The sequence below is a fragment of the Xyrauchen texanus genome, chromosome 21, assembly GCF_025860055.1.
Source record: "Xyrauchen texanus isolate HMW12.3.18 chromosome 21, RBS_HiC_50CHRs, whole genome shotgun sequence".
Classification (NCBI taxonomy): Eukaryota; Metazoa; Chordata; class Actinopteri; order Cypriniformes; family Catostomidae; genus Xyrauchen; species Xyrauchen texanus.
In genome coordinates, this window is record NC_068296.1 from 3,814,468 (window position 1) to 3,839,518 (window position 25,051).

General features: G+C 36.5%; 2 protein-coding genes across 3 annotated transcripts; one reads left to right on the forward strand and one right to left on the reverse strand.

Annotated features, from left to right (window-relative positions):
- LOC127661241 (uncharacterized) lies at positions 1-3,602 on the forward strand. 2 transcript variants are annotated; one of them, XM_052151865.1, is made up of 2 exons: positions 1-157; positions 2,087-3,602. In XM_052151865.1, exon 2 carries the CDS (start codon positions 2,094-2,096, stop codon positions 2,784-2,786), a length of 693 nt encoding a protein of 230 aa, XP_052007825.1. In that variant the 5' UTR covers positions 1-157; positions 2,087-2,093; the 3' UTR covers positions 2,787-3,602. The 2 variants fall into 2 exon arrangements, with proteins under 2 accessions (XP_052007825.1, XP_052007826.1); XM_052151866.1 differs by having other exon boundaries at positions 109-157; positions 2,093-3,602.
- A 2,105-nt stretch (positions 3,603-5,707) lies between these two features.
- LOC127661267 (telomere repeats-binding bouquet formation protein 1-like) lies at positions 5,708-23,543 on the reverse strand. The gene is made up of 20 exons (XM_052151905.1): positions 23,537-23,543; positions 23,335-23,445; positions 23,098-23,226; positions 22,733-22,861; positions 22,528-22,588; positions 20,781-20,878; positions 19,793-19,921; positions 19,554-19,706; positions 19,334-19,465; positions 18,780-18,905; positions 16,409-16,521; positions 15,550-15,779; positions 14,710-15,039; positions 14,327-14,391; positions 13,144-13,239; positions 12,666-12,923; positions 10,875-10,916; positions 7,324-7,394; positions 6,922-7,089; positions 5,708-5,755 (listed from the first exon to the last, which is right to left on the reverse strand). Exons 1-20 carry the CDS (start codon positions 23,541-23,543, stop codon positions 5,708-5,710), a joined length of 2,496 nt encoding a protein of 831 aa, XP_052007865.1.
- Between the last annotated feature and the right edge of the window lie 1,508 nt (positions 23,544-25,051).

Here is a 25,051-nt window from a genome sequence, read left to right on the forward strand (position 1 = left end):
AAAAGTTCTCCTGTTCAACGAAGTGACTCGCGAGCGTTTCGCGAATCTGTCCAGAAGAATCGGCTCAAAAGAACAATTCATTCGTGAGTTTTCCTCCCTTTTCACAATCTCTCCATCCCTGATCCTGTTCTTCTCCGCTCATCCACCGTTCATCAAGGTCGGTTATTTCTTGGTTCCTTCATCTTACCCCAAATCAAATGCATGCTTTGCGATGTTGTCTTTTTGGCGTAGAAACTTTAAAGTAGTGAATTGTCTTTTTACACTGTACAGGATCACTTCATTGTTCCGTCATTCCGTTCCTTTAATGTGACGAGTTCTGATGATGACACGTCAATGGTTCTAATTATAACATGTTCAACCTTAGCGTTTTAATTCAGTTTTGTTTTTTTAAACAGTCATTATTTGGATGTTGACCGTGTAAGTTGTGCTTTGCAACTTTTGAAAAAAAAAATAAAAAATAAAAAAAAAATAAAAATAAAATATATATATATATATTTTGCAATATGCTAATTTAGGCTTTAGCACAAATCTTGGTTACAGTGAATGATTTACAATGTTAGTGAATGGGGCCAGTCTGTAAAGGTTACTCACTGTAGCCAAAAGATGTAAGCAATATAAATGTTTACATGATTTTAGTGTGATAAAATCTCATACAAATGTATTATTTATCAACTATGTGACCATGACGACCAGCAAGTAATTAAGTAATTAAAACAAGTAATTAATTGCTAACTACTAATTACATAATCTACAGTGTAATTAAATTACTAATGACTCTTTATGAAAAGTAATTGCATTACTTAATACTAATTACATTAAAAAAACCCTGATCAACCTCGAACAGACATGAAACTGTTCTTTTATTTCTTTCAAATAAATCATATAAAATCAAATAAACGATTCATGAACTGGACAAAGAATTTAAGCACACAGCGTTAAATTAGAAAACATATATTGAAACATTAGATGTTAAATTTTGATTGTAAATTCACTATTGTTTTATATAGAATTGTTCTATAGTTTATACAGTATTTAACACAATTACATCAGAAGTAACTGTAATTAAATTACTGAAGAATTAAGAGTAATCCCTTAATTTACTTTTTTCAATGAAAAAGTAATTTCATTACTGTAATTAATTACTTAGTAATGCATTACACCCAACACTGATGATGACATAACACCATAAACACCCGTAAAAACAATTATTTAGCTTCAAAGCGAAAAATAATAAAACATGTAACTGAAGAATTAATGTAAGTGCTTTTATAAAATAATAATCTTCATAGTTCTGCCTTTAAACCCCCAAAAATTGCCTAATTAATTTTTTTTGTAAGTGACTCACAGTAACCTCGATTTAAAATAAAGAGATTAATCTAAATGATTTTACGCGGCATACAAAGTGCACCAAAAGTGCTCTGCAGCAACCAGACACTCCCATGATGCACCTTGAATGACTCTGTCGAGTCGGTCTACCTACACTCTCAAATTATGTATTTATTATATATATCTGAATATTTTTGTCTCAATACTTATAATCGACAACTTTAAATCAATCGTCTTTTTTATTTTTCCATCATTTTTAATAGGGTTATTTCATTCGCAAAGCTTTATGGTATGTAGTACAAGTTTGTAATGTTGTAATTCATCTTGAGGCTGGTTGGTTTCGTTCATGGCTTACAACTCTTTTAGGAAGGATTTTATGATATCCCACTGGAATAAAATGCTTCCTTAAACAAGACATCTGAAAAATTGGACAGGCACTGTTGTGCTCTATTTTCTGAGACCATCGTCAACACAGGCAATAGTAAAAACCCTGATAATGTCTCTGCTGTGTTCTCCTGAGTATTGAACTCCTGAGTTTCACTCAACGTTCTTGGAGTTTTGTAATAAACATACAAGTCAGTATACACAAATCAGTATACTGGACTTTTAGCATAACCCTCAATGCACTTGGTTTGGGGTTAGCTCTGAGCCTCACCTTTGGAGCGTAGTGCTGCTATTAAGTCTTTAAATTTCATCCATGAAATATAATTAAGTTTATGTGAGCTTGTTTACTGACTGTGATGTATTTCACTTTTGTAAGGGGCAGAATGGGAGCAAAACTCAGCCGGAAGAAGAGTGAAAACGGTAAAGGAGCAGAGGCAACAGGTCTGGAGACTGCAGAGCAGAAACCCTCTGAAGTTTCAGTCTCAGAAAGTGCTTCAGAAGAGAGCAACCCTTCAGAACAGGCACCAAACGAAGACCAGAACCTCAGTGAGCCTGCCTCTTCAACCAGTTTTCTGGAGAGCATTACACAAGCCGTAGGCGAAATGGTCAGTGCAGTCAATGATCAGATTGCTACACCAGAGGAAGACGTTGTAAGTAAGGGCATTGAAGCAGTGGAATCCGCATTGGCTGCTGCAAGCCTGAATGTCAAGGAACCCTCAGCTCCAATACAAGAACCTGAGAATATTCAAGAGCCTGAACCATTGGTGGCTCCATCCCTCTTGAATGACATGCTGAAATCTCAACCGTTCTCAGAAGCCGTCATTGCTGAGCTTGATTCTGGGGTGACAGTGGAGACTGAAGCCATAACCAGTCTGGCGTTGGAAGAGAAAATGACTAATCCTGCACAAACTGAGAACAAGGATTTGGTGGAATGTTTGGAAAATGTGGCAACACCTTCAGTGGACCTGGTAGACGGTAAAGTGACCCATGATTTCACAACCATAAACTCAGAGCCCTCAATTTCCTTAGACGACATGGGACAGGGCCCAGCAGTTGACACGGTCAACCCTGTATAAACCACTACACTCACACCTCCAGAAAACAGCAGCATTTAGAAGCTCAATAGAGCTCAGCAGTTGGGTTCCAGAAGTAAAAATCCCATTCATTTTTTCCATAGACGAACTGATTATTAACAATAACTTCTAAACCTTTAAAGACAGAACTTCTGTTAGTTTTGAGGTTGTTAATTGATGGTATATGCTTCTGATATAGCCATCAGTCAAAGTGTTATACAAGGCAAAACATACCGCGGCAAAGCACGCATTCAATATATCTGAATATTTTGCATCATTATATTATATTACATCATTCGCAATGCTTAACGTTTCTAAACTTTTGTCGTTTTATCCGATCCAATCGTTTTTGCTTCAAATCAAAGTTTGTGAGTCTTGTGATTCACCTCGGAGCTGATTGGTTTACAGCTCTTTTAGGAAATCCCTATGAAAAAAATGTATGGGAAAAATACTTCTGGTACCATGATGGCTGAAAAAGTGGACAGACACTGTTGCACTCTGTTGGTGCAAGTATGTCAGACAAATATAATTATCAAGATAATAACGAAACAATAAACTGTTAACCATTTTGTTTTCTTTAAAGCATGTTTTTAGGATTATAGGCATGAATAAATTCAGTTACTCAAGAATGAAAATAAGCCACCAGCCACTTCAGTTGCCTTATATGCATTAGCAAACCAGCTCTTTTACATTCTTTGTTCTATATTCTTCCAAGTTCTTGTGATGTTTTTATGAACATTCAGTCTCCCATAGGAGAAGATACAGAATGTACATTATATATGGTGATGATTGTAGTCAAGGAAAATAAAGATGGTTAAACAGTCACATTCTGCTTTGATGCATTCTCTGATGTAGTTTGAAATTAAGCACTTTTACAAACACAATCAACTGAATATACTCACAGTAATAAGCCTAAAATGTGTATGTTCAGGTAAAAGTCTGAAATGTTTTTTCTTTATCGAGGTAAGGTCATTAACGTTCTAGACAAACCAATCGATGCAGGAAACTATTTATATTTCTTTCGAATATTGCGTTGCATGTGAACACTTTTATCAGTGTTTTTACTTGCATATCCAATGTGCTGCTGTGCAGTGTTGCATGCATGCCCGTGTACATTTTGACATCAAAAACATCGCCCTATGAATGTATTAATTTTCATTTTATTTCCGTCAGAATTATTGTTTTGACAAAAATGACATTTGACATTAATATATAATAATAATTTGTACAATTACAAAAACATGTATCAAACATGACAAAAAGTCCTCATGTTTAGAAAATTGGGTTTCCATTTAGTGCTTTTTTAATAGCATGCTATTTCATCTGTTCGTTCGCTTCTTTGTCTGTGGAAATGTAAGTTGTAATATTATGCTTATGTGTCTTTTTCCTTCTAATTTTCGTCATATTTGACAAAACCAAAGAGCATTCCGTCAACTAACATTTCTGTCAGTAATTTTGTTGATGAGATTAACACTTTGTGGCAGGGCGGAGGGCGGGGCCGTGTCGTGATCCTATACACCCGGTCAAGACAAACATCACACACGACGGACATGTCCGTTAACGATCTCTCTCTCCCGCACGATCCTCTGCAGTCGACCTTTATCCCTCTCGAAGGCTTGATTAGCCTAATACGGGACCGGGTGTGTAGGATTTCGACCCGGCCCTGCCACACACTTCTATCAGAAAGACTGGAGATTGCTGGAATAAATATGAATGAAAAGATACTTACATCATTTGGCGTGAGCCCCGTCCTACGGTTCAGCACTACGATGCTTGCTTGAACCGTCAGATCCTGCCGGAGGCGATTATGGCAGGGGAGCAGAGCTTACCCCCATTCAGGATGGGACCTAAACTGGTGGCGATGGGGTGAAGGGTATGCAAACAATGTGAAGCAGCTGAGCAGGCTATAAAGCAGAGGCTATATCGTGATTGAACTACACTTACGCTTACATTGCTTGACGATTTCAAGTCTCGTGTAAACACTTTTTCTTGTGTTGTCAGATGTTTTTTAATAATCTCTTATCTGTTTTGTTTAAAAATCTGAACAAAACATCAGACTGAGTCTCTAAATAATGATTTAAAACAGCTATCCCACATTGAGCTACTGGTAAAATATTTTGGAGCACAGCCAAAACCCAACATGTGGGAAGTGTGTAACATATCCCAGTGCATACTCCCTAACATAGCAAGGAAGAAAACTGATCTTTCTACCTTCTGTGTGGAAACTCCTGTTTCTGGGCAAGATAGCATACACTGCATCTCTCTCAAACACACACACATTCAAATAAACACATAAGAGTTTTCTCGGACATTCTTTCTAGGTCTCATGGGGCAGTCAGATGTACAGTAGTGTTTTTTCCAAGGTCAACTCTCTGGCTCTTATCATAAGAAACTTTGGCTTTATATAAATAAACATCGTTTCGCTGAGTATTTTGTAGTGAATGCAAAGTTTCTGATGAAATGTTAAGCTGCTTCCTGTCTTGCTGGAATCTCAAGGAAACGCCACGGCTCATTTTCCATGTAAGACAGAGATTTGGGTACTTTAGCCTTGGATGACTGGATTTAAAAGGCATAGACACTGGGGGAATATAAATATACATACCCATGCAAATCAAGTGAAACAAATAAACCACCAACTATGTAACTTAGACCTATTTTTCTAGTCACATAAATTAATTTCAGCAGGGAAAGGATGACAAACTTTATTAGGAAATAAATCATGTCTTTTTCCATTTCTCTCTAAGTTACTTTCTAATACATTACCTAGACTTCTGGAATAAGTAAACAAAACTATACAATGCAAAAACAAAGTACAACACATTACACTATTCAACTAAATAAATGTTATTATAACAATATAAATGAGCAAGACATACAGGGTTGATGGCAGATGATGATCTTATTTCAGTTTCTCTTGGGATGTATTATAGGTTTCTTGCATCAGACAGATCCAACCCTTGAGCTTTAGTTTTCTGTCAGGGAAATGAAAGAAGAATAAAGAGTAAAATGTGTGCTCTTCTTTTTACAAGATAGATGGCATTGCAATAGTTCTAACTGTGATACCTGGTCCCTAGATCCCAATGAACCATTTCATACTTGCGATTTAGATTGAATACAAACAAAGACTCCCAAAATACAAATTGTGTTGTACAATAGTGTGTCAGCCAAATACCAAAAAGGCCACCATATCTTCAGCTTTTTCCTCTTACTAATCACTTGCTTTCAAAGGGGTTGATATCTAATATCATTGTATTTCCTTTCAATACTTTCACATTACAGTACTCCTTTAATATGTAAATGAGTGAATCTCATAAAAAAGTTCAAATTTCACCACAAAATAAAAATAAAAAATAAAATGCATAAGGATAGTGAAACCATTTATTAGGAGCATGGAGATTTTTTTGCATTGCAACATTATTTTCGAGACACTTAAGCACATTTTATCCCCACATTCTCATTACTTGTATGTTTAAAAAAAATCTAATTAACGGAATACAGAAATGAATATCAACCAATCTGGAAGCACATTTCATTTAGAATAACAAATACTACTATGATGTATAAATACTTTATAATATATAGTATAATATATTATTATCAAAAATAATGTAAATAATATATTTTTTTAACACTTTACAATAAGTTAGTAATCGTTAACATCTGTAAATGCATTATTTATCTTGAACTAACATGAATCAATGAGTTTTACATAATTTATTCATCTTGGTTCATGTTAATAGATCAAAATACTTAGTTTATCATGCATTAAGTAATGTTAATATAAACAGCTAATGTAAAAAAAATATATATATTAGAATATATAGAACATTTACCAATTTAATATTTACCAAGACTAATAAATGCTATAAAAGTACTATTTATAATTAATTCATGTTACCATTACATTTACTAATGTTAACGAATTCAACCTTTTTCAACCATTATTTTTTATTTACTTATTTGCTTTGTTTCTTTTGCATTGCAAATAATAATCGCAACGGTCCTAAAAATAGGTTTCATGTCATTTTGTTTTTGATTTTGGTGATCAATACGACCTGTACATATTCTTGACAGGTTCACTCATAGGTAACGGAGACAGTTTTCAGAAAACAAATCTTTACATTTGGCCATGTCATGCCTGTATACGTTGGTATTTCTTAGCCAGGTCTATATTGGTGCATCCAGGCTGGAAGGGATATGCCCAGAGGATGGAGTTCCAGGAGTGACCAAACCGCTTCACACCCTCACTGAGGTAGAGAAGCTCATCCGCAGTCCAGTTCCTCCTTTCTCTGTGTCTGCCTGAAGACTACAGGAGGAAAATGGTATCAAATTTACACACAAGCATCTACAGTTTCTGTTACCTTATGGACTAAAGAGATAATGACTTAATGAAGAGTATGCAATGACTCTGTTCAAGATAATGAGACAAAAATACACCTGGATATCTCACTACAGTTTAAGAATTTTTTATGTTGTGTCAAGTGTGACTACTGAAAATTACTGAACATTTTATTTCTTACTAAAGCAAAGAGTACCGTACATTTTTGGGGAGACAGTCTTTGAACGTATTCTCGAGATTTCGGTGAACTGTTTTCTTTTCCATGTTTGATCCTAAGAAAAATACAGCAAGGAGAGACTAAGAGAGAGAGATTTACAGAAAGTGTAATTTAAAAGGAATATTCTAGGTTATTCTATTGTAAATGGATTACTGTAAATGTTTTAATTTAGGGGGATGAGATTAAATTATTTTCAGTGGTAATAAACAATTTCACAGATGATGCAGACAGAGTTAAATTGATTTGAAAATAAACAACCAAACCATACAGGACTAGTGTGTCCATGCTGGCAACAGCAATACAGATGGTCAGACTTGCAGAGGGCAGCAGGGGTGTACTGTATATTGATCTTTAGAATGAAATAGTGGGAAGTCTGAAACCTTTTCTAGAAGCCTACAGAACAAGTACACACTGTTCTTTCATCGCCTATAGCAGGACATTCCTCTCAGCATGGAGGACGTTCTCATGGTATAATATTACCATTCTATCGTATTGTTCTACCAACTCTTGAGCAGAACAAAACACTTTGTGTGTATGTACAACTATGTCTATGAAAATGTCTGAATGTGCAGACTGGAACACTATAATCTAGTTGTGGTGAAAAGAGTGTAATACAGGGGTTCTCAACTGGCCCCCAGGTCACGTTGAGAGCAAATTAGTACAGAGGGGGGCGATAGGTTACAAATGGGGTGCGTTTATCAATCATAATAATCAAATCTATTGTCAAGTTCCTCTGCATTAAAACATTTTTCTAGACTTGGAGTGTATCAGTTGGTTCTCAATTATATGGGTTGGTACGCATTTGTACCACGGTTCATCTGATTTTTTAAGTCTAGCGACGCATCTGAAGTATCTGGTTTAGCAGAGTCAAATACACAGGCGGAGGCACAACTTCGGCTAATGCACATGTATGGCTCTGTAGATGGATACGGCTCAATGGACAAAGCAGCGCGAGCGCAAAGCTCTTAAAGCTCAAGCTCTTAAACTTGCAGCTTTACGAGACTCCGTGAGAAGCAAGACACGAGAAGCGGAAACCATTTGAATTCGGCACAGAATTTTACATCACCACCCTTGAATTTACTATAGTAACACTAACTCTACTTTAGGCAGAAATAGATTGATAAAAAATATGATCATATCACTACTTCAGCTCTATTAAAATTGTCATAGGCTACATTAGGGGAGTGAGGGGATATAATTAATTATTGTTACAACTTATAAATATTTATATTTTGTATTTATTGTTTTTACATGTGTTTAGAGTAGGTCTACTGATTATAATTACAAAAATGCCACAGTTTGTTTTATATGTCATCAAAAAAGGTTGAGAACCACTGCTGTAAAAGAACATGTGTGTTTGCTTCTGCTTATGTCCTGTCCTAATGACTGTGTTCTGGGGTGCAGAGCAGACCATGTCTCCATAGTAACAGCTCAATGACCAGAAGTCAAAGCCCACAGAGACACATAATCTAGTTATCCATCTTCCCTGCACATGATTGATTCATATTTTCCTCTCTCTCTCTCTCTCTCTCTCTCTCTCTCTCTCTCTCTCTCCCTCCCAAAATAACACAAATGTATAATTTAGAAGTCTTTTAAATGATTCCATGAGACTCATGATTGTTTCTCACCAAAACTTATAGTATGTTATTATAACAAAGCGAAATCTAATGTATTATTTTGTGAAAATGTTCACTGACCATCAATCTCCTGTGCTTGCTCATGATAGGGCAAAGTGCAATAATTCACACAGCCCCATCGTGAAATTAGGGTGTACAAGCAAAAACTTGTTTTGTTTATCTAAAATCAGGTCCTCCACAGTGATAGTGACAACAGATCACAACACAGCTAAACACAAATCAGAGAACAGAACTTACTAAACATGTCTGAAGAGGTTGTAGTTGCAGAATTGATGCATTTCTATGCCCAGCCTTATATTTTTTAAAGGAGTACTGAAACATAGAGGAGGCTACAGGCAGCCACACAGTGTCCTAATCTGATGGCAAACGACACGCAATAAAAGGTATATTTTCTATGGTAATCAGAGTTTTTGTCCTAACCAGCAGTGATGAGTGACGGTACATTCTATCGATCGCTTGTTTTCGGCATTGCGAAGGTAACTCTGTCCACTGTGAACTGAAGTTCAAAAACTTTCAAAAAATTAAGGCTGGGCATAGAAATGCATAAATTCTTCGACTACAAACTCTTCAGACATGTTTAGTAACTTCTGTTCTCTGTTTTGTGTGCAGCTGTGTTGTGTTCTGATTGGATCATAGATGCCGTTATATTTTTGGTCAATGTTTTTTCCACCCAGTCAGTTGTCACAAAGAAAATACATTTTAGAGGCTGAGAAATATATTACATTTTAATGAAAAATTATGAAAACTGCCAATATTTCAGAAGATGTTGGTAAATATTTTTGAAAGTAATATTTGTTTTAAAAATGAAATTTATTAATCTTTGGATTTTATTTACATAATATATTACTGTATCTGTTCATTTAATGGAGGGAAGTTATTTTCTGAAGAAGTTTTGCATTCCTTTTCAATAAGTATTCAGTTCCCTTGCAATGCTTTTTATCACCATACAGTAGTTTGGGTTTTCCTGTATTATTATTACTACATACTTTTACTATTGTAAAACCATGGTAAATTTTATGGTTACTATGGCTTTACTCCAAAGTAGAATTTTTAACAGGATTTTAAGTAGGAAAGTAATCACATTTCAAGCATCCCACTCTTCCTCAGAAAAATGGTTTTACTACAAGTAATATAGTTCAACTATGGTTTCTGTGGTAAAACCATGGTTAGTTTTCACAAGGGATGGATAAAGGGATTGCAGGAAAACACAAAACAAACTGAGAGGGAACACAAACTATTGCGAGAAGCTGTGAATGCAAAACTTTTTATGAGGGAATGGAAAAGTATATGAGAAAATAAATTGCCTTCCTGCCCTCTATAGGGCTACATATATTTTTGTTTTATTTACTCATTTTAATTAGCAATATTTTTTTAAATCTTGTTACAAATGACTGTTTTATATGTTATGTACTGTATTTCATATTCTGCAAAACTTTCTGTTCAAAAACTATGTAAAGTGATAAAAGCAAGACCAGAGTCCAGTTAATAAGTCTTGAGGTTATGGGAAAGAGGCCACATAGGAATAACTGAACACCACTCAGAGAGCACAACTCAGCAATGGAGGAAATGGAACAAGTGAGACTGAGGGGAAAAAGGAAAAAAGCAAGGGAAAAGATGGCAAGACAAAAAAACATCGACAAAAGTGGAAAAATGAAAGGCTCTCGTATTACAGTATATGAACTTATTCATTATTATAACCCAACTACTTGCCCGCACACGCACCATTAATCAAACTTATGGGTCAGTTTGCAGATGTTTATAGTGGCAAGTACATTATGAATGTATGCCCCCTTCCCTCTAAAAACCCACTGTCCTCTCAATCACACTCAAAGTGACAGAAAAATGTCAAAGAGCTACAGTTCTCTTTTTTTCAGGTAGGAAAAGAAAACTTCTCTTACCCTTTGTTTCACACGGTCTTCTGAGGGGTGTGAGACTTAAAACTGGAGAGAGAAACACTGAGAATTACAGAGCAGGATAGCAACAAAATGCACTAAACAATTTCAGTTTTAGCATGTGAAGACATTCTCAACGCAATGTGCCTGTTTGTTACAGTGATTTTACCATTGTACCATAGTAAAATCATAGCAACACAAAACATCCAACCCATCTTCTATAGCCGCCTGTCCTATGTAGGTGTCGTGCTGGAGCCTCCTGTAGGCAGGGAAACACCCTAGACAGGTGGCCAGTCCATCAAGAGCTAACACACACATAGACATACAATTTCATACTCTCACCTATGGGCAATTTACAGTTACCAATTCACTTGACCTGAACCCAGAGGAGCCCCACACAAACATGGCGAGAACATGCAAACTCTACACAGAAAGGCCCTGGTTGGAGATCATCTTGCTGTGAGGCGACATTGCTAAATCACAAATTGTATGGACAAGTTTTATGGTATTTTTTGTCTTTTATGGAACTTGACAGCTACAGTTTCTATTCACTTTTCTTGTATGAAAGAATGCACTTTCCTGAACTATTCCTTTAAACAAAAGCCTGGAAATAACCTCTGAGGTAATCCCAATGACCACAAACACAGTTTACACAATGACACATTTACTCATTAAGGTCCATATTCTAGTTGAGCCTTTGTTCTGAAAAAGATGTAAACATGTTTCACAGCTCTACAAATATTCCTACCAATTCAATACCAATATTCAGATACAGAATTCTGAACAGGGACTAAAACGGTTCAAGGAACAAAAACCGAAAACAAACAGAATTTTTATCAGAACGTAACCAAAAACCGGAACAAGCTGATTCTCAATTGTTCCAGAGTGAAAACATTATTTTTAAATGCAGGTAAATGGTTAATTTTGTTCCAATCATTTTTTCATGAAACTAAAGGCCAAAGTGTTTTTCTTTGCTGCCTGTAGCGGATGTCGTATTAGGTGAATGAAGACTTATTTAACAACTATGTTTAATTACTACATACCGTGTACATGCACAGCTAATTCAGATACAAGGAAAACATTATTAGAGGTAAAAATTACATTTCTTAGTTGTTTCCAAGTCTTCATTGAATTATTGTTAAATATGATTCATTAATACGGATTTGATGTTGCTGGGTTTTGAATAAAAAGCAGATCTGTAATTAAAATTATACTTTACTGTAAATTATATACCTGCAATCTCTGTAGAGTTTAAAAAGTTTACTTTTTTTTTTTACGGGCTTGGGGGGGTGGATGGGAGGACAGTCCCTTTTTTTTTACCAAAACAACACGAAAGCATTCAACAGAAATTAACTTTTCTATTATGGGGCAACATCCTGGAGTTTTTTTTAGGGGCATTTTTCACCATTATGAGGGAATTGTTAGGGCATATTTTTTTCTAACCATACAAAATACGACAACGTTATAAACCATTCTTTTATTTTGTTCTGATAGGTTACCATTTGGATGAAGGCTGTGGAACTTCTGAACCGGAATGAAAAAATACAGTTTTGCTTAGAACGAAACAAAATTTTAGTCCCTGATTCCGAATACAGGCATTTATTTGGATTTTTAAGGCAATTGGGTTAACGCTTTTACATGATTGGAATATGAAAAATTCTAATATTAATATGAATTTTCATGTGCATGGAAATGTGGTCATTGTGAATGTGTGTGTGGACCACTGAAATATATATACTGTATATAAAACTACATACAGTACATACACATATATATATATATATATAATATTCTTACATTCGTCTGTGCAATGACTTAATCCGCAGCTTTCCCTCTTTTTCACCACATTGGTTCGTGTGCTGTGCTCTCTGCTTTTGCCGTGTGTGTTGATGTGAGTGTGTGTTACACTGTGGCTAGCACTCGCTAACTGCTGGCTTTCCCTGAAGCGATCATCAACCTCCAGAAGCACCAGGTGAAAGTCACACTTATACCTGCAGCTACGCATTGCAGTGCCAAACGAACGACTGTCCACCTCATGAATACAATTCATGCAACCTGAAAGATTCAAGTACAGGAAGGTGCGTGTGTGTGAGTGTGTGTGTGAGAGAGAGAGAGAGAGAGAGAGAGAGAGAGAGAGAGAGAGAGAGAGAGAAAGAGAGAGAAGGACAGACAGAAAGAACATGAAATACAGAAAGAATGAGAGTTTTGAAGAACTTGAATTGCTCTTGCTATCTACAGCACAACAGTTTTTGTGTGTGATTTTCATGCCACTCACCTGCACATCGCAAGTTACCAGGTGTAGAGGTGGATAGAGGTTTCAAAAACCTCTTGATTTCTTTGTTCAACAGCTCAGAACACAAAGAAATCTCATCTGGTAACAGAACGGAGCACATATCCAAAATATAAAACTTCAAAATGAATATCAAACCATTTGATCATTACCAAATAAAGAAATGCTCTGGGTTTAAACACATTAAACTAAATCAATAGGATTTCTGGTATTATGTTTATTACCGCAAAACATAAATTTTACTCATCCTTTGTTTATTAAAAAAATATTAAATAAAAAAAACAGTTACTTTACATAATACTGTTAAATCCTGTAAAATCTGGTAAACACTGTAATGCCAATAAATTTAATCACAATAAATTATGTTAACATGTATAATGTTCACATGTTGTGGCTATAATTTATTTAAAAAAAAATTTTAAATAGTGTGCATTTTAATGTTTATAAATTGGCCCGATTCACCTCCATTGTAAGTGTCTTACAGTAAAAATTATTTTAGCTAATTTATTCATTAATTAATTTATTGATATGGAAGGTTCTTGTGCGGTTGGCAAGGTTTTCTTAAAAAAAAAGTGAGTGCAGCTACCGGTTTCTTTCCATATAATATAGCCTATTCAACAACTCATCATCAGTTATCCATTTTATAATCAATAATAAATCTATTCATTGACCATGTGTACTGTAAATCCACACCATTCTTCAACCAATGTCAATTATTTACTACACCTTAAAATGGTTTACATGATCTTTCATACATAATGAAATATGCATCGTCTACATGGCAATCAAGTTCTGTATGAACTACATGTGCATTATTTCCCCGCTATTCTCTTCTGCTCGCTCTTGCCATTGATTGCGCTGCATTTTAGTAATCTAATCAAATCATTCATTAATTTGATGATTCACTGACATGGTTGCTGTGTTTTCACCAATCTGCATATTGATTTAGCTATGTGATGAAGGCTCTAAACTATAATGTCTCCTCCTCAATCCAAAAATGTGCTTGACATATTACATACCTTATGTTATATCAAGGTCTCAAAATTAACGTATTAAGGAAAATAGCAGATCAAATCTGATCGTATGTAAATTTCATAAATGAGGCCCCTGGATTTGACGAAAAGCAATCAGCTGAAAGTAGTGGATGTGTTGTTTTAGAAAGCTTTACCATCTGAGAGTGTCTGTATGCGTCGGCGTCTCTTTATGGGATCAGGATGTCTGAAAATATGTGGGCTGAACCCCAAGACAAATAAATCAGAAAGAGAAATGTCACTCCCTTGAGAAGGAAAAAATGTAAGTCTGACTTAAAATGACATTAACATAAAATGCTTCATTTGAATATGGATTTTATGTGAACAGTCTAATCCTAAATTAAAATGACTTTGTACAACTAGAAATAAGAAATTCTGGTAACCGTAGCTTTCGCTCATACTTCTGGTTTTAAACAAACCCTGAAGCATTAAACTAACTTGCCCCACAATGTTTGTACTACAGACATGAATGAAAAAAAAATATAACAAACAATAACTGATATAGTTTGTGGTTGTTTACCGCTGTCTATCTCCGCTTCCCCCTGTTGGTGTGTTGCATTTATGCTGATGTTTATGTTGTTCATTGCCTTCATTTTCTGGGTTTTGGTTCATGAACGCCATCATGTTCAATCTCTTTACCACCCTTTCAGACATCATTTTCCTCTTCTCCTCCAAGTCTCTCTTTTTTGAATCTCCTTCTCTTCTTGTCTCCAGGTCAATGCTACTTTGAATCTTCCTCTCTGATGACCTCTCATTCTCTCTCATTTGTTCTTGCTCTCTCTCTTTACCCTGTCCCGGGATAGTGCCTTGGAAGAGAGGGACTTGAGAGGGACTCAAACACTCTTCAGAGCTCCTAAATAAATGCTTTCGGATACACTGCTGCTCACACAAACATATACACAGACAAGCACACAGATTTACTTTTAAACATATGTCTATTAATGCACAGCAGGATCACAAATTAACTACGGCTTGTGGCAAAACTGCATCAAAAGTGACAAAAAGCCACCTGATAGTTATAAAATAGGGCCAAACCATTTCTTGGAGAGAATTTCTGTTTTATATCTGTTATCACAGATTTTATATATTTCATAATATTCTATTCTAGGATTATCTAGTTGTATTTAGACACCATAGTGATCTGTAGTAGTTCGATATCTGTATTTGCTGTTTTAGAGGCAAGTATTGTGCCCTTAAAAAGGTGAAATATTATCGTTCCATAGAACAAATACTCCCCCTTAATTAAAAAAGTGAATTACTTTGAGTGATGCACAGTAATATGTGCATCCGTGTCAGAAGTGCTCTTACAGGAATGCCCAAAAAATACAGTATTATTATGTATGTTAATATGTATTGACACATGATGCTCACCAAGCTCTCTTTGTCGTATGGTCTTTGATTTGTAGTTGGTTGATCTGGAGTTCCTGCAGGGGTTGTGTGCAACTCCTCACATACTCGATGATGGCCTTTGACCTTCTGCATCACAGAGTCCCACTCCCACCATTCCTCATTACATTCCACAGAAGAGGCTGACCTCTGCATGCTGTGCTGCTGGCTTTCTGTATCGCTTCTCCACTGTTTCGTGCCAATCTGAGAATCAAAACACATAATTAAGCTCATAAGAAATATTTTTCAAGCATAATCCAGACTTGTCCATTTAGTCCACCTGAGCTTCTCATTGACCATTGAGGATCAGGTAGAAATAATTTTTATGTGGTAATAAAGGGGATGTCACAAACACTGTCGATAGAGTACATAAGTACTTAAACAGCTATTTTGGGGGCTTTTTGCACATATAATTTGATTAAGGAAGCACTTTAAAATTTGAAATAATATGTAATATGTCACTATAATGTATTACTGGATATATCAATTAACATGAACCAGCTCACAAGCAGGGTAATGTACAGTAGGCTAACCTTTTTATAAGCAGTGTATGAAAGTTGTACAAACTTGGTGAAATGTAGCATATGCACCACACACACACAAACACATGTTGGGTTTCCATGTTTTATGGGGACTTTCCATAGACATAATGGTTTTTATACTGTACAAACTATATATTCTATCCCCTAACCCTAAGCCTACCCCTAAACCTAACACTTACAGAAAACTTTCTGCATTTTTACATTTTCAAAAAACAGAATTTAGTATGATTTTAAGCTGTTTTCCTCATGGGGACAATTTGTCAAAAATGTCACACACACACACACACACACCTTTTTTTCTAGTTGCTGTATTCTCTGGAGGATTTCTCTTGCTGACTGTTTTTGTCCCTCCATATCAGACTCCACTTCATCCTGAACTGTTACTCCTTGGCCTAATGATTCAGCTAGATGGGGAGGGAAAACACATTTAAATTCAAAATGTTCTGACTTTTAACTTCATTGGAATTAACAATCTGTAAAACTGAGTATTTTGTTGATTCTGTATGTCTTTAAAGATTTCAATTCAATTGCATCAACTGCAATGCAACTCAAGTTTCTAATCCCATGTCAAAACCCTGTCATTTGTGAAATGAATGCTGTTTCCCAGCTAAAAAGTACAAAGTCAAAGAATATTACCATCACACACCATTCTATATCTAGACTGTAGTTACTGAGTGCTGCTGGTAGTTTATGACCACTGATGAGTTGTATGTGAAGTTAATAGTGCCTCATTGTCACTACGGCAATAAAGGCAGCAATGTGTTTTTCCTAATGAGACTAGACTCTCCCCTATGCATTCATGAAGGCTGTGGCAAAATTTGTGTACGGTCAGAGTATGTGCTGCATTTGATGAAAAACGCACTTCTCTACTATAAAAAAAATGTATGTTCTTTAGGTAACCATAGGAATTTCTTGATATACACTCACTGAGCACATTCTTAGGAACACTATGATCCTAATAAAGTGCTCGACATGGTCTTCAGCTGTTGTAGCCTCAAGGTTCAACGCGTTGTGCATTCTGAGATGCTGTTCTGCTCACTACAATTGTACAGAGTGGTTATCTGAGTTACCGTAGCCTTTCTGTCAGTTCGAACCAGTCAGGTCATTCTCCGTAGACTTCATCAACAAGGTGTTTCCATCTGCAGAACTGCTCCTCACTGGATGTTTTTTGTTTTTGGCACCATTCTGAGTAAACTCTAGAGACTGTTTTGTGTGAAAATCTCAGGAGATAAGCAGTTACAGAAATACTCAAACCAACTGGCACCAACAATCATGCCATGGTTAAAATCACTGAGATCAAAAATGAACCTGTATGCCACTTCAGGGTATACAGGAAATGCCACGTCGAGTTTCGTAGCTTTGACCTGAGGTGGCCATGCTGAGGGAGCCCTTGAAGCACTTAAGTTGCTCTGCGTTCCCGGTAGGGCCATCCTCTACAATCATCACCACTGGCTGGAAGGCGGGGGAGCTGCATGCGTGAAGCCCTGTCTGCGAGCGCTTAGTGTCCAGGCGGACGTCTTCCTCCTTGGGTTGTCCATCTCAAGGGCATTTAGGAGCCTCCCTGGGGGCCCTAGCACCAGGCTGTGAGGTGTGGGGTGTCAGCTTCCTGCGGGGGGGCTCTACTCTGTGGCCGAGGACTCGCCTCGGTCTGGGGCGGAGCTGCCTGGGCTTTAGCCACCGCAGGGGGATGCCCTCGCTGAGCAGACGGGGTATGCACTCGTGCCGCGCCGGGGCAGGATGTGCTGTATCGTCTCTGTCTGTTTCTTCACCGCTACCCTCGTGCAGTTCTTTCAGTGCCATGGCCTGGAGGACTTGCAGGGGGGCATGGCATGCAGGGCGGAGGTGGCCAGTCCATTGGCACTGTAGGCTTTGGCCGCCAGAGACGATGTAGTCCTAAAGGCCCTGGAAGGCAGTGCCGGGCGACTCCGCCAGGTGGCGGCACTCAACGGGCACAGGTGTGCCGCAATCGTCTTATCCACCTGGGGTATCACGGCATAACCATCGGCTGCCCCGCCATCGAGGGTAGTGAGAGCGGACGAGCTGAAGGATCGTGTTCGGACAGTGAAAGGTGTTCCCCACGACCTCGTCGGCTCGTCACGTGAGACAGCGAGCATGGCCGCCAGAGGTCGAGAGATAATGACCGCACTCAGAAACTACACAAAGACGGACGGGCATCTTTAAAAAGACGTGTCTTTAAAAAGACATTCACGTAAATGTGTTTGCTCTAATAGAGGAAAATACACACTCTTTTAGCACTGTCGAAGCACCAAGGGGCATACTCCGAGCTAATCATGCAGAGAAAGCTGCTGGAATGCGCCGTATATCCAACAGCATATGCTTCTTGTTAGAGGTGAATGGACCGGCAGTAGAATTCAGCTCGCTGACACACAAACGCTCATCTCCGAAGAAATCATCTGAATGAATGGATGCATTCCAGCTATTTTATACCTGTATGTCCAGGGGAGTGGCATGTATATTCCACTCGCCAATTTTCATTGTCCTTTTCTCAAAGATCTGAGGTGTGTTGGGGCTCCCAAGAGTGACACCTAGTGTCACTACATCGACACAACGTCGAGTGAGTGACAGAAGGGGAACTTAGTACAACATGCTTTTACATCCACTATCATGTTAGCATGTGAGAATATTCAAATACACAACTCACTGATTTTTTTGCATGTGTGCAGCACGAACATGGCTGCCTTCCTGACCTCCTCATCACTTGCCTCAGTCAGCAGAGAGATCATCAGAGGCAAACCTCCCGCCAACATCAACTGAGACTGATGCTCTACTGTAGAGAGAGTGCAACAAACTACCAATTATTATATACATTTAAAAAAAACAAATCCTAACTGTATGGCTGAATCACATACTAAACATATTTATTCCATATAGAATGGCACGTTAAGATTTGTTCATCCTAACTTGTAAGTTGATAGAAGTATGTCAAAGATGGCATACTATTTCTAATGGGTTTTTAAAGTATGAATATATGCTTTTTAGATAATATTGCCCACAAAGCCTCTTGCTCTGATATGGAGTCAAGATAAAATTTTATGATTTGTTTGTGTCCCAATATTACAGTACAGCGAGTTTAAATGTAATTTATAAATGTAGTGCAGTATGTGATTTTTTAAATACTAATGGGTGGATAATGCAACGTTCCTGTCAGATCAAAACCCAGACTGACAGAGAGACAAAACTGTGCCAACTTCTCACCACAGGCATCCGTGAGGTGTCCAATTGTCAACACCACAGCAAGCTGGTCTTGTGGATCGAGGTTTGGACTGGACAACAGACACAATAGCCCCGGAATAATACTGAAGTTCGATAGAGAAGATATCAACCACTCTGGGACAGAGAGATAAAACAATAGATCATCTGAAACAACCCAATATGCTCCAGAAGGAGTGTGCATGCATGTATGTGTGTGTTTTACCATTGTTGGAGATGCAGACAGACAGTGTTTTAATAATTACTGTGGCCATCTTACAGGCAGCAGCACTGTGCGCCGATTGAGGCAAAACTCTGGTAAGAGTGCTTGAGAGTGAATCCAGGCCTCCCACGGACACAAAATACTCCTGAGCACAGCCTGAAGAACACAATCACATAAAACATATTCATCAAAACACAAAATGGGAATATACATTACTTTGTGCTGTTCTGCTTTGTGCTCACAATTGTTTGCCACTGTCATGCCAATAAATGAGCATATTGGCTGTGCCAGTTCTGCCCTGGGTAAAGTCACTTCCTGCAGCCATGTCTTCACCAGGGGAAACACACGCATACATACATTCTGATTCTCCTCTGTCACATACAAATAGAGACAAAGATTGTGAAAGTGAATACTTGCAGGAAATGGCAGAAAACGTGTACCTGAATAGGTATATTTAATGAGCATTATATTTGGCATAATATCTATAAATAGATCAGATTCTAAAAACTAATCGGATGAACTGTGTTTAAGGTAGGGTTAAGGTAGGTGGCAAAGTCAAATCTTGTGTCATAGATATACTGTATATTTTTTGTTGATTTCTTCATTGTATTTAAAGCTTTTTGTTGCATTTAAAACTTTTAAGGTACACATGCATTTTAAGCTTTTAAAGTGTTTACTCACTCATGCCATCCCAGATGTGTATGACTTTCTTTCTTCTGCAGAACACAAAAGATTTTTAGAAGAATATCTCAGCTCTTCAGGTCCATACAATGCAAGTGAATGGTGATCAGAAATTTGAAGGTCCAAAAAGCACATAAAGACAGCATAAAAGTAATCCATATGACTTCAGTGGTTAAATCCATGTCATCTGAAGTGATATGATTGGTGTGGGTGTGAAACAGATCAATATAAGTGAAACAGGAGATTTATAGTAAAAAAAGGATTTCTGTTTCTCACCCAAAGTGATTGCATTACTTCAAAAGACATGCAGTATATTAAACCAATAAAGTCGTATGGATTCATGCTGCCTTTATGTGATTTTTGAAGCTTGAAAGGTCTGGTCACCATTCACTAGCATTGTAGGGACCAACAGAGCTGAACTATTTCTCTAAATAAATTGGTTTGTGATCTGCTGAAGAAAGAAAGTCATACAAATCTGGGATGGCATGAGGGTTCAGATCGTTGCTTCCTTGTGAGGAAAGAACAAAGGGAAAGACATCTATGCTATACCATTCTGAGGGTTGTTGACAGAGCCACATAGAGCACTAGATATGGTGGCCCACAACTGCTGCTGCTCATAACAGTCATTTGCCCCTGGAAAACTATTCCTGAAAAAACAAAACCAAAAAAACAGCATGAGACAAATTTAATAAACTGAAATCTGGTTCTGTGAAGCAGCAGGGGAGTATTTAAGTGAATTTCCTGTTACAGTTTAGTCACATATCTGCAGCTGTGTGATTCACTTAAACAAAACATCAGACAGTGTGTGGTGATGTGGGCATGACCAAGCAATGTCTGTAGAGAGCAAAGCCGGGAGAGGAAGAACGGTAAGATTGACACCTTTGGGAAATTATCTCTAACAGCTGTTCTGTTACAGTAAGAGCTGGAGAGGGATAAAAAGGGAGTCCAGACCACCGGAGGGGAGAGAGAGAGATGCACGCAGTGGAGTTGATCTGTGCGTTTTTTGTTGTGCTGAAAAGCAAATCATTGTTGTAGACTGAAAGTGTATGAATAAAAAGATTTACGTTGGATTGTTTATCCTGATTCCTCCTTCAAAGAAAACTAGTGAACTGTCACACAGTTTAAAAAAGTTTTTCCTATTTTCCTAATAGGGGAGCATATCATATCATAATTTTATCTTGGAGAATTCAGCCTAAAGCCACTGGATGTTTCTTAAAGTTACTGAAGACATTTTGTCATTTATCAGAATAGCTTTGTCCTTGGGATTTATTCACATAATGTTACGTCACAAGAATGGCGTTCTCGTTAATTTGGAAAAAACTGTTTTAATATTACGTAGATGCCTTCCTATACTCCACATATCACTCTACACTGTAAAAACAATTCTGTAATATTTATGGTAAAAGACTGTAAAAATGCTACAGTAAAACAAAATGTAACTGGTTAACAGTAGTTACCTTAAAATACATGGTGAAAAATGACAATTTACTTAACGAGACAATAATAATTGTAATTTTTATGGTAAAATGTGCTAAAAATTATGTTTTTTAGATGTAAAAATTATCATTTTACTGTATAATTAACCGTAAAAATGTATATTATGTTTAATAAGAGAGCACATGTACTTTCTATGGTAAATTATTGTTAAAATAACTTTGTAATATAAATCGAGCATTTCCAGAATTCCATGACCCTTCACATTTCAGTATATTATATGGGAATAGTTGTTTTTTCTTATTTTCAATAGCAGTTATGTACTTTGTACATATTGCATTATTTTAGTGTCACATAAGTTACCCTGATAGTGTTCTCTGTATGTTTATTGGTCATTGCCTCTGGAAGGGCCACTATTTATTAACTATTTATCAACTTTGCATTTCTGCAATTACTACAGTGATTAGCAATACATTATGAAGTGAAAAGAAGATTTTTATAGTTCCAGAATGTTAGTGTATCAAGTTTATATCATTGAATAATATAAACGGTAATGAACCGTAAAATATACAGGCATCAAAATTACATCCTGTAAAGCCTGAAATATGATCACCGTATTTTTTACAGTAAATGTTTGGCAAACACAGCTGCCAATAATTTACCATAAATTTTACGGAATTATTTTTACAGTGTAATGTTAACCTGGCAGCTTTGCTGCAGTTAGCACATTCGGGGATGCAACTGGCATTGTGATCACATTTCATCAGACTTAACAGGTTTAAATACAGTTAAAGTCACTAAGGTCTGAAATTAAAGGTTGGTAACTGTGCATACCTGAACAGATTTAATTGAATGTGTTTACCTGAACAAATTAAGCAAGGTTTCAATACAACTGGAGGTCTTTGCAATAGTCTGCCCACGTCCTGGAATACAACACACACACATATTTAGATAAATACATATATTTTGCTTTGATTCGCATGCAGAATTGACAATCTACATTCTGGCCACTCTAGTAAATACTAAGTAGAAGCACATGATTTAAGGTTAATGGAGGTAAAGCTTACTGTTGTTGGCAACCAGTACAGAAAGCATGTAAACCGCCACTCTTTTCTGTGTCAGAGGCATTTCCTGCTTCAAATGCTCCACCAAGTCGCGAAATGTTTCCTCGCTACACAAGGTCTGTTTACAGCTCTCTGTAGAGAAAGTACATATGATTACAATTTTGCAACTGTTTGCATTTCAAACGTCACATCAAGTCAAGCTGGTTATTTTTGTAATTTGCTTAGCTTACGCTGGGCATTAAAATATGATAAGGCTTAGAATGGAGCCATAATGCAGAATAGTTATCTTTTTGAATAATATACATTTTTAAAAACATACAAGTGTTGTGCATATATAAAGATGAACACACACACACACACACACATACCATGCAATTCAGCAATGGAAGCAAGTGTAAATAGAGCAGTCTCTTTAACCTCAGAGTAAGAGCTAGACTTTGACAGGTTATAGATGAATGAAATTCCTCCAATCTCTCTGAAAAACTCCACATACTGATCTGCAACACAAGGAAAAACTTAATACAGCTTTCAATGTGTGTTACCAGTTTCATTTTTTGACTGAGCAAGAAAGTGTGTGTGAAACTATGTTCTGCTGTCACAAAGACCGTTTTGTTGGCAGATGGAGAAGATGGTGAGGAGAGCTTGTTTCTGTGAGTCAGGCCTCGTCATCTGGTATTTCAGACACTCCAGTAGCAAACGCAAATCTGTCTTGATAGCTGAAAATATAAATAGTTAAATTAAAGGAATGTTCCATGTTCAATACAAGTTAAGCTCAACTGACCTAATGTTTGGCATAACGATGATTACCACACATTTTTATTTCGAATTGTACCTCCTTTTCTTTAAAAAAAAAGCAAAAAACTGTGTTACACTGAGGTACTTACAATGGATGTACCCCCATGAAGTGAATGGGGCAAATTAGTAAACGTTAAAATACACACTGTTTCATATAGCCACAAGACGTAAACAATATGCATGTTAACATGATTTTATTGTGATTACTAACCTTTCCTGCGTAGTTACATTATTCAAATAAAAACACAAGTTTTAATAGAAGAATACAAGTGCTATTATAAAATTCACATTTTTCACATGCCTTTAAACCCTTCAAAAATTATCCCCATTCACTGTATACTCGATTTTTGCTTTTTTTAAATCAACGAGGAACAAGTCTAAATTATTTTTATTTTTAATGTTTTTGGAGTTATCAACATTATGCCACAAATGCTGTCGATTGAGATTAACTTTTGCCTTGTAATCTAAACTGAACCCGGAATATTCCTTTAACATTTGAGCTTGGATGACAAAATAAGTAGAATCTACATCTATAGAATCAGTGTTAGGTAAGTTTCTCTAAACAATTTACTTATTACTAACTACTAATTACATCTACTTACAGTGTAATTAGATACTGAACTAATGTCTCTGTCTGAAAATGTATTTAATTACTTATTAATAATTATTCTAAAACCCTTTTCAACCTCAACCAGATGAACAATACAAGTATAGACATGAAACTGTTCTTTAAATTCTTTCAAATAAATCATATAAAATAAAATAAATTATTCACGAACTGGCCTAAGAAATTAAGGGGGCAACGTTAAATTAAAAAAATATACATTTTAACAATTGCTTTATATAGAATTGTTCTATAGTCTATAAAGTATTTAACACAATTACATCAGAAGTAACTGTAATTAAGTTACTGAAAAATTAAGAGTAATCCCTTACTTTTTAAAATGAAAAAGTGCATTACACCCAACAATGTGTAGAATAGATGGTCATTTTATAATAAAACACAAAATTAATATATATATACGTAAAGTATGTACAACGGGACCACGTGTTGGCCAAGCACTCGGGTCTGCGTTCACGTATTTACGTTAAGTATGTTTCAGCATTAACATAACAAACTGAAATGGAAAATATCTTTCATTACTGTAAGTTATTAACAAACATTACATCAGTAGTTCAGGCACATACAAGTATGAAAATATATGATCAAGGGCGTAGATTTGGCTTGAACATTGGGGAGGGGGTTACAGTGTGAAGAATCTACATGTTTCCAATGATCAAGGTAGAAATATTGGGGGGTTGTACTTGCGTAGATTGCCCCCCGAATCTACGCCCCTGTATATAACATTATTTTTATGTATTTAACAGATTCAACGTGTCTTACAGTACATTCAAGTTATCCATTTTATCATATATATGAGAATTTGGTTCAAAATTTCATACCATTTTAATCTCTATAAACATTAGGTGATGTAATGTTTGTTAATGTTAATAATGCAAGTTATTATAGAGTACAAGTGAAATACT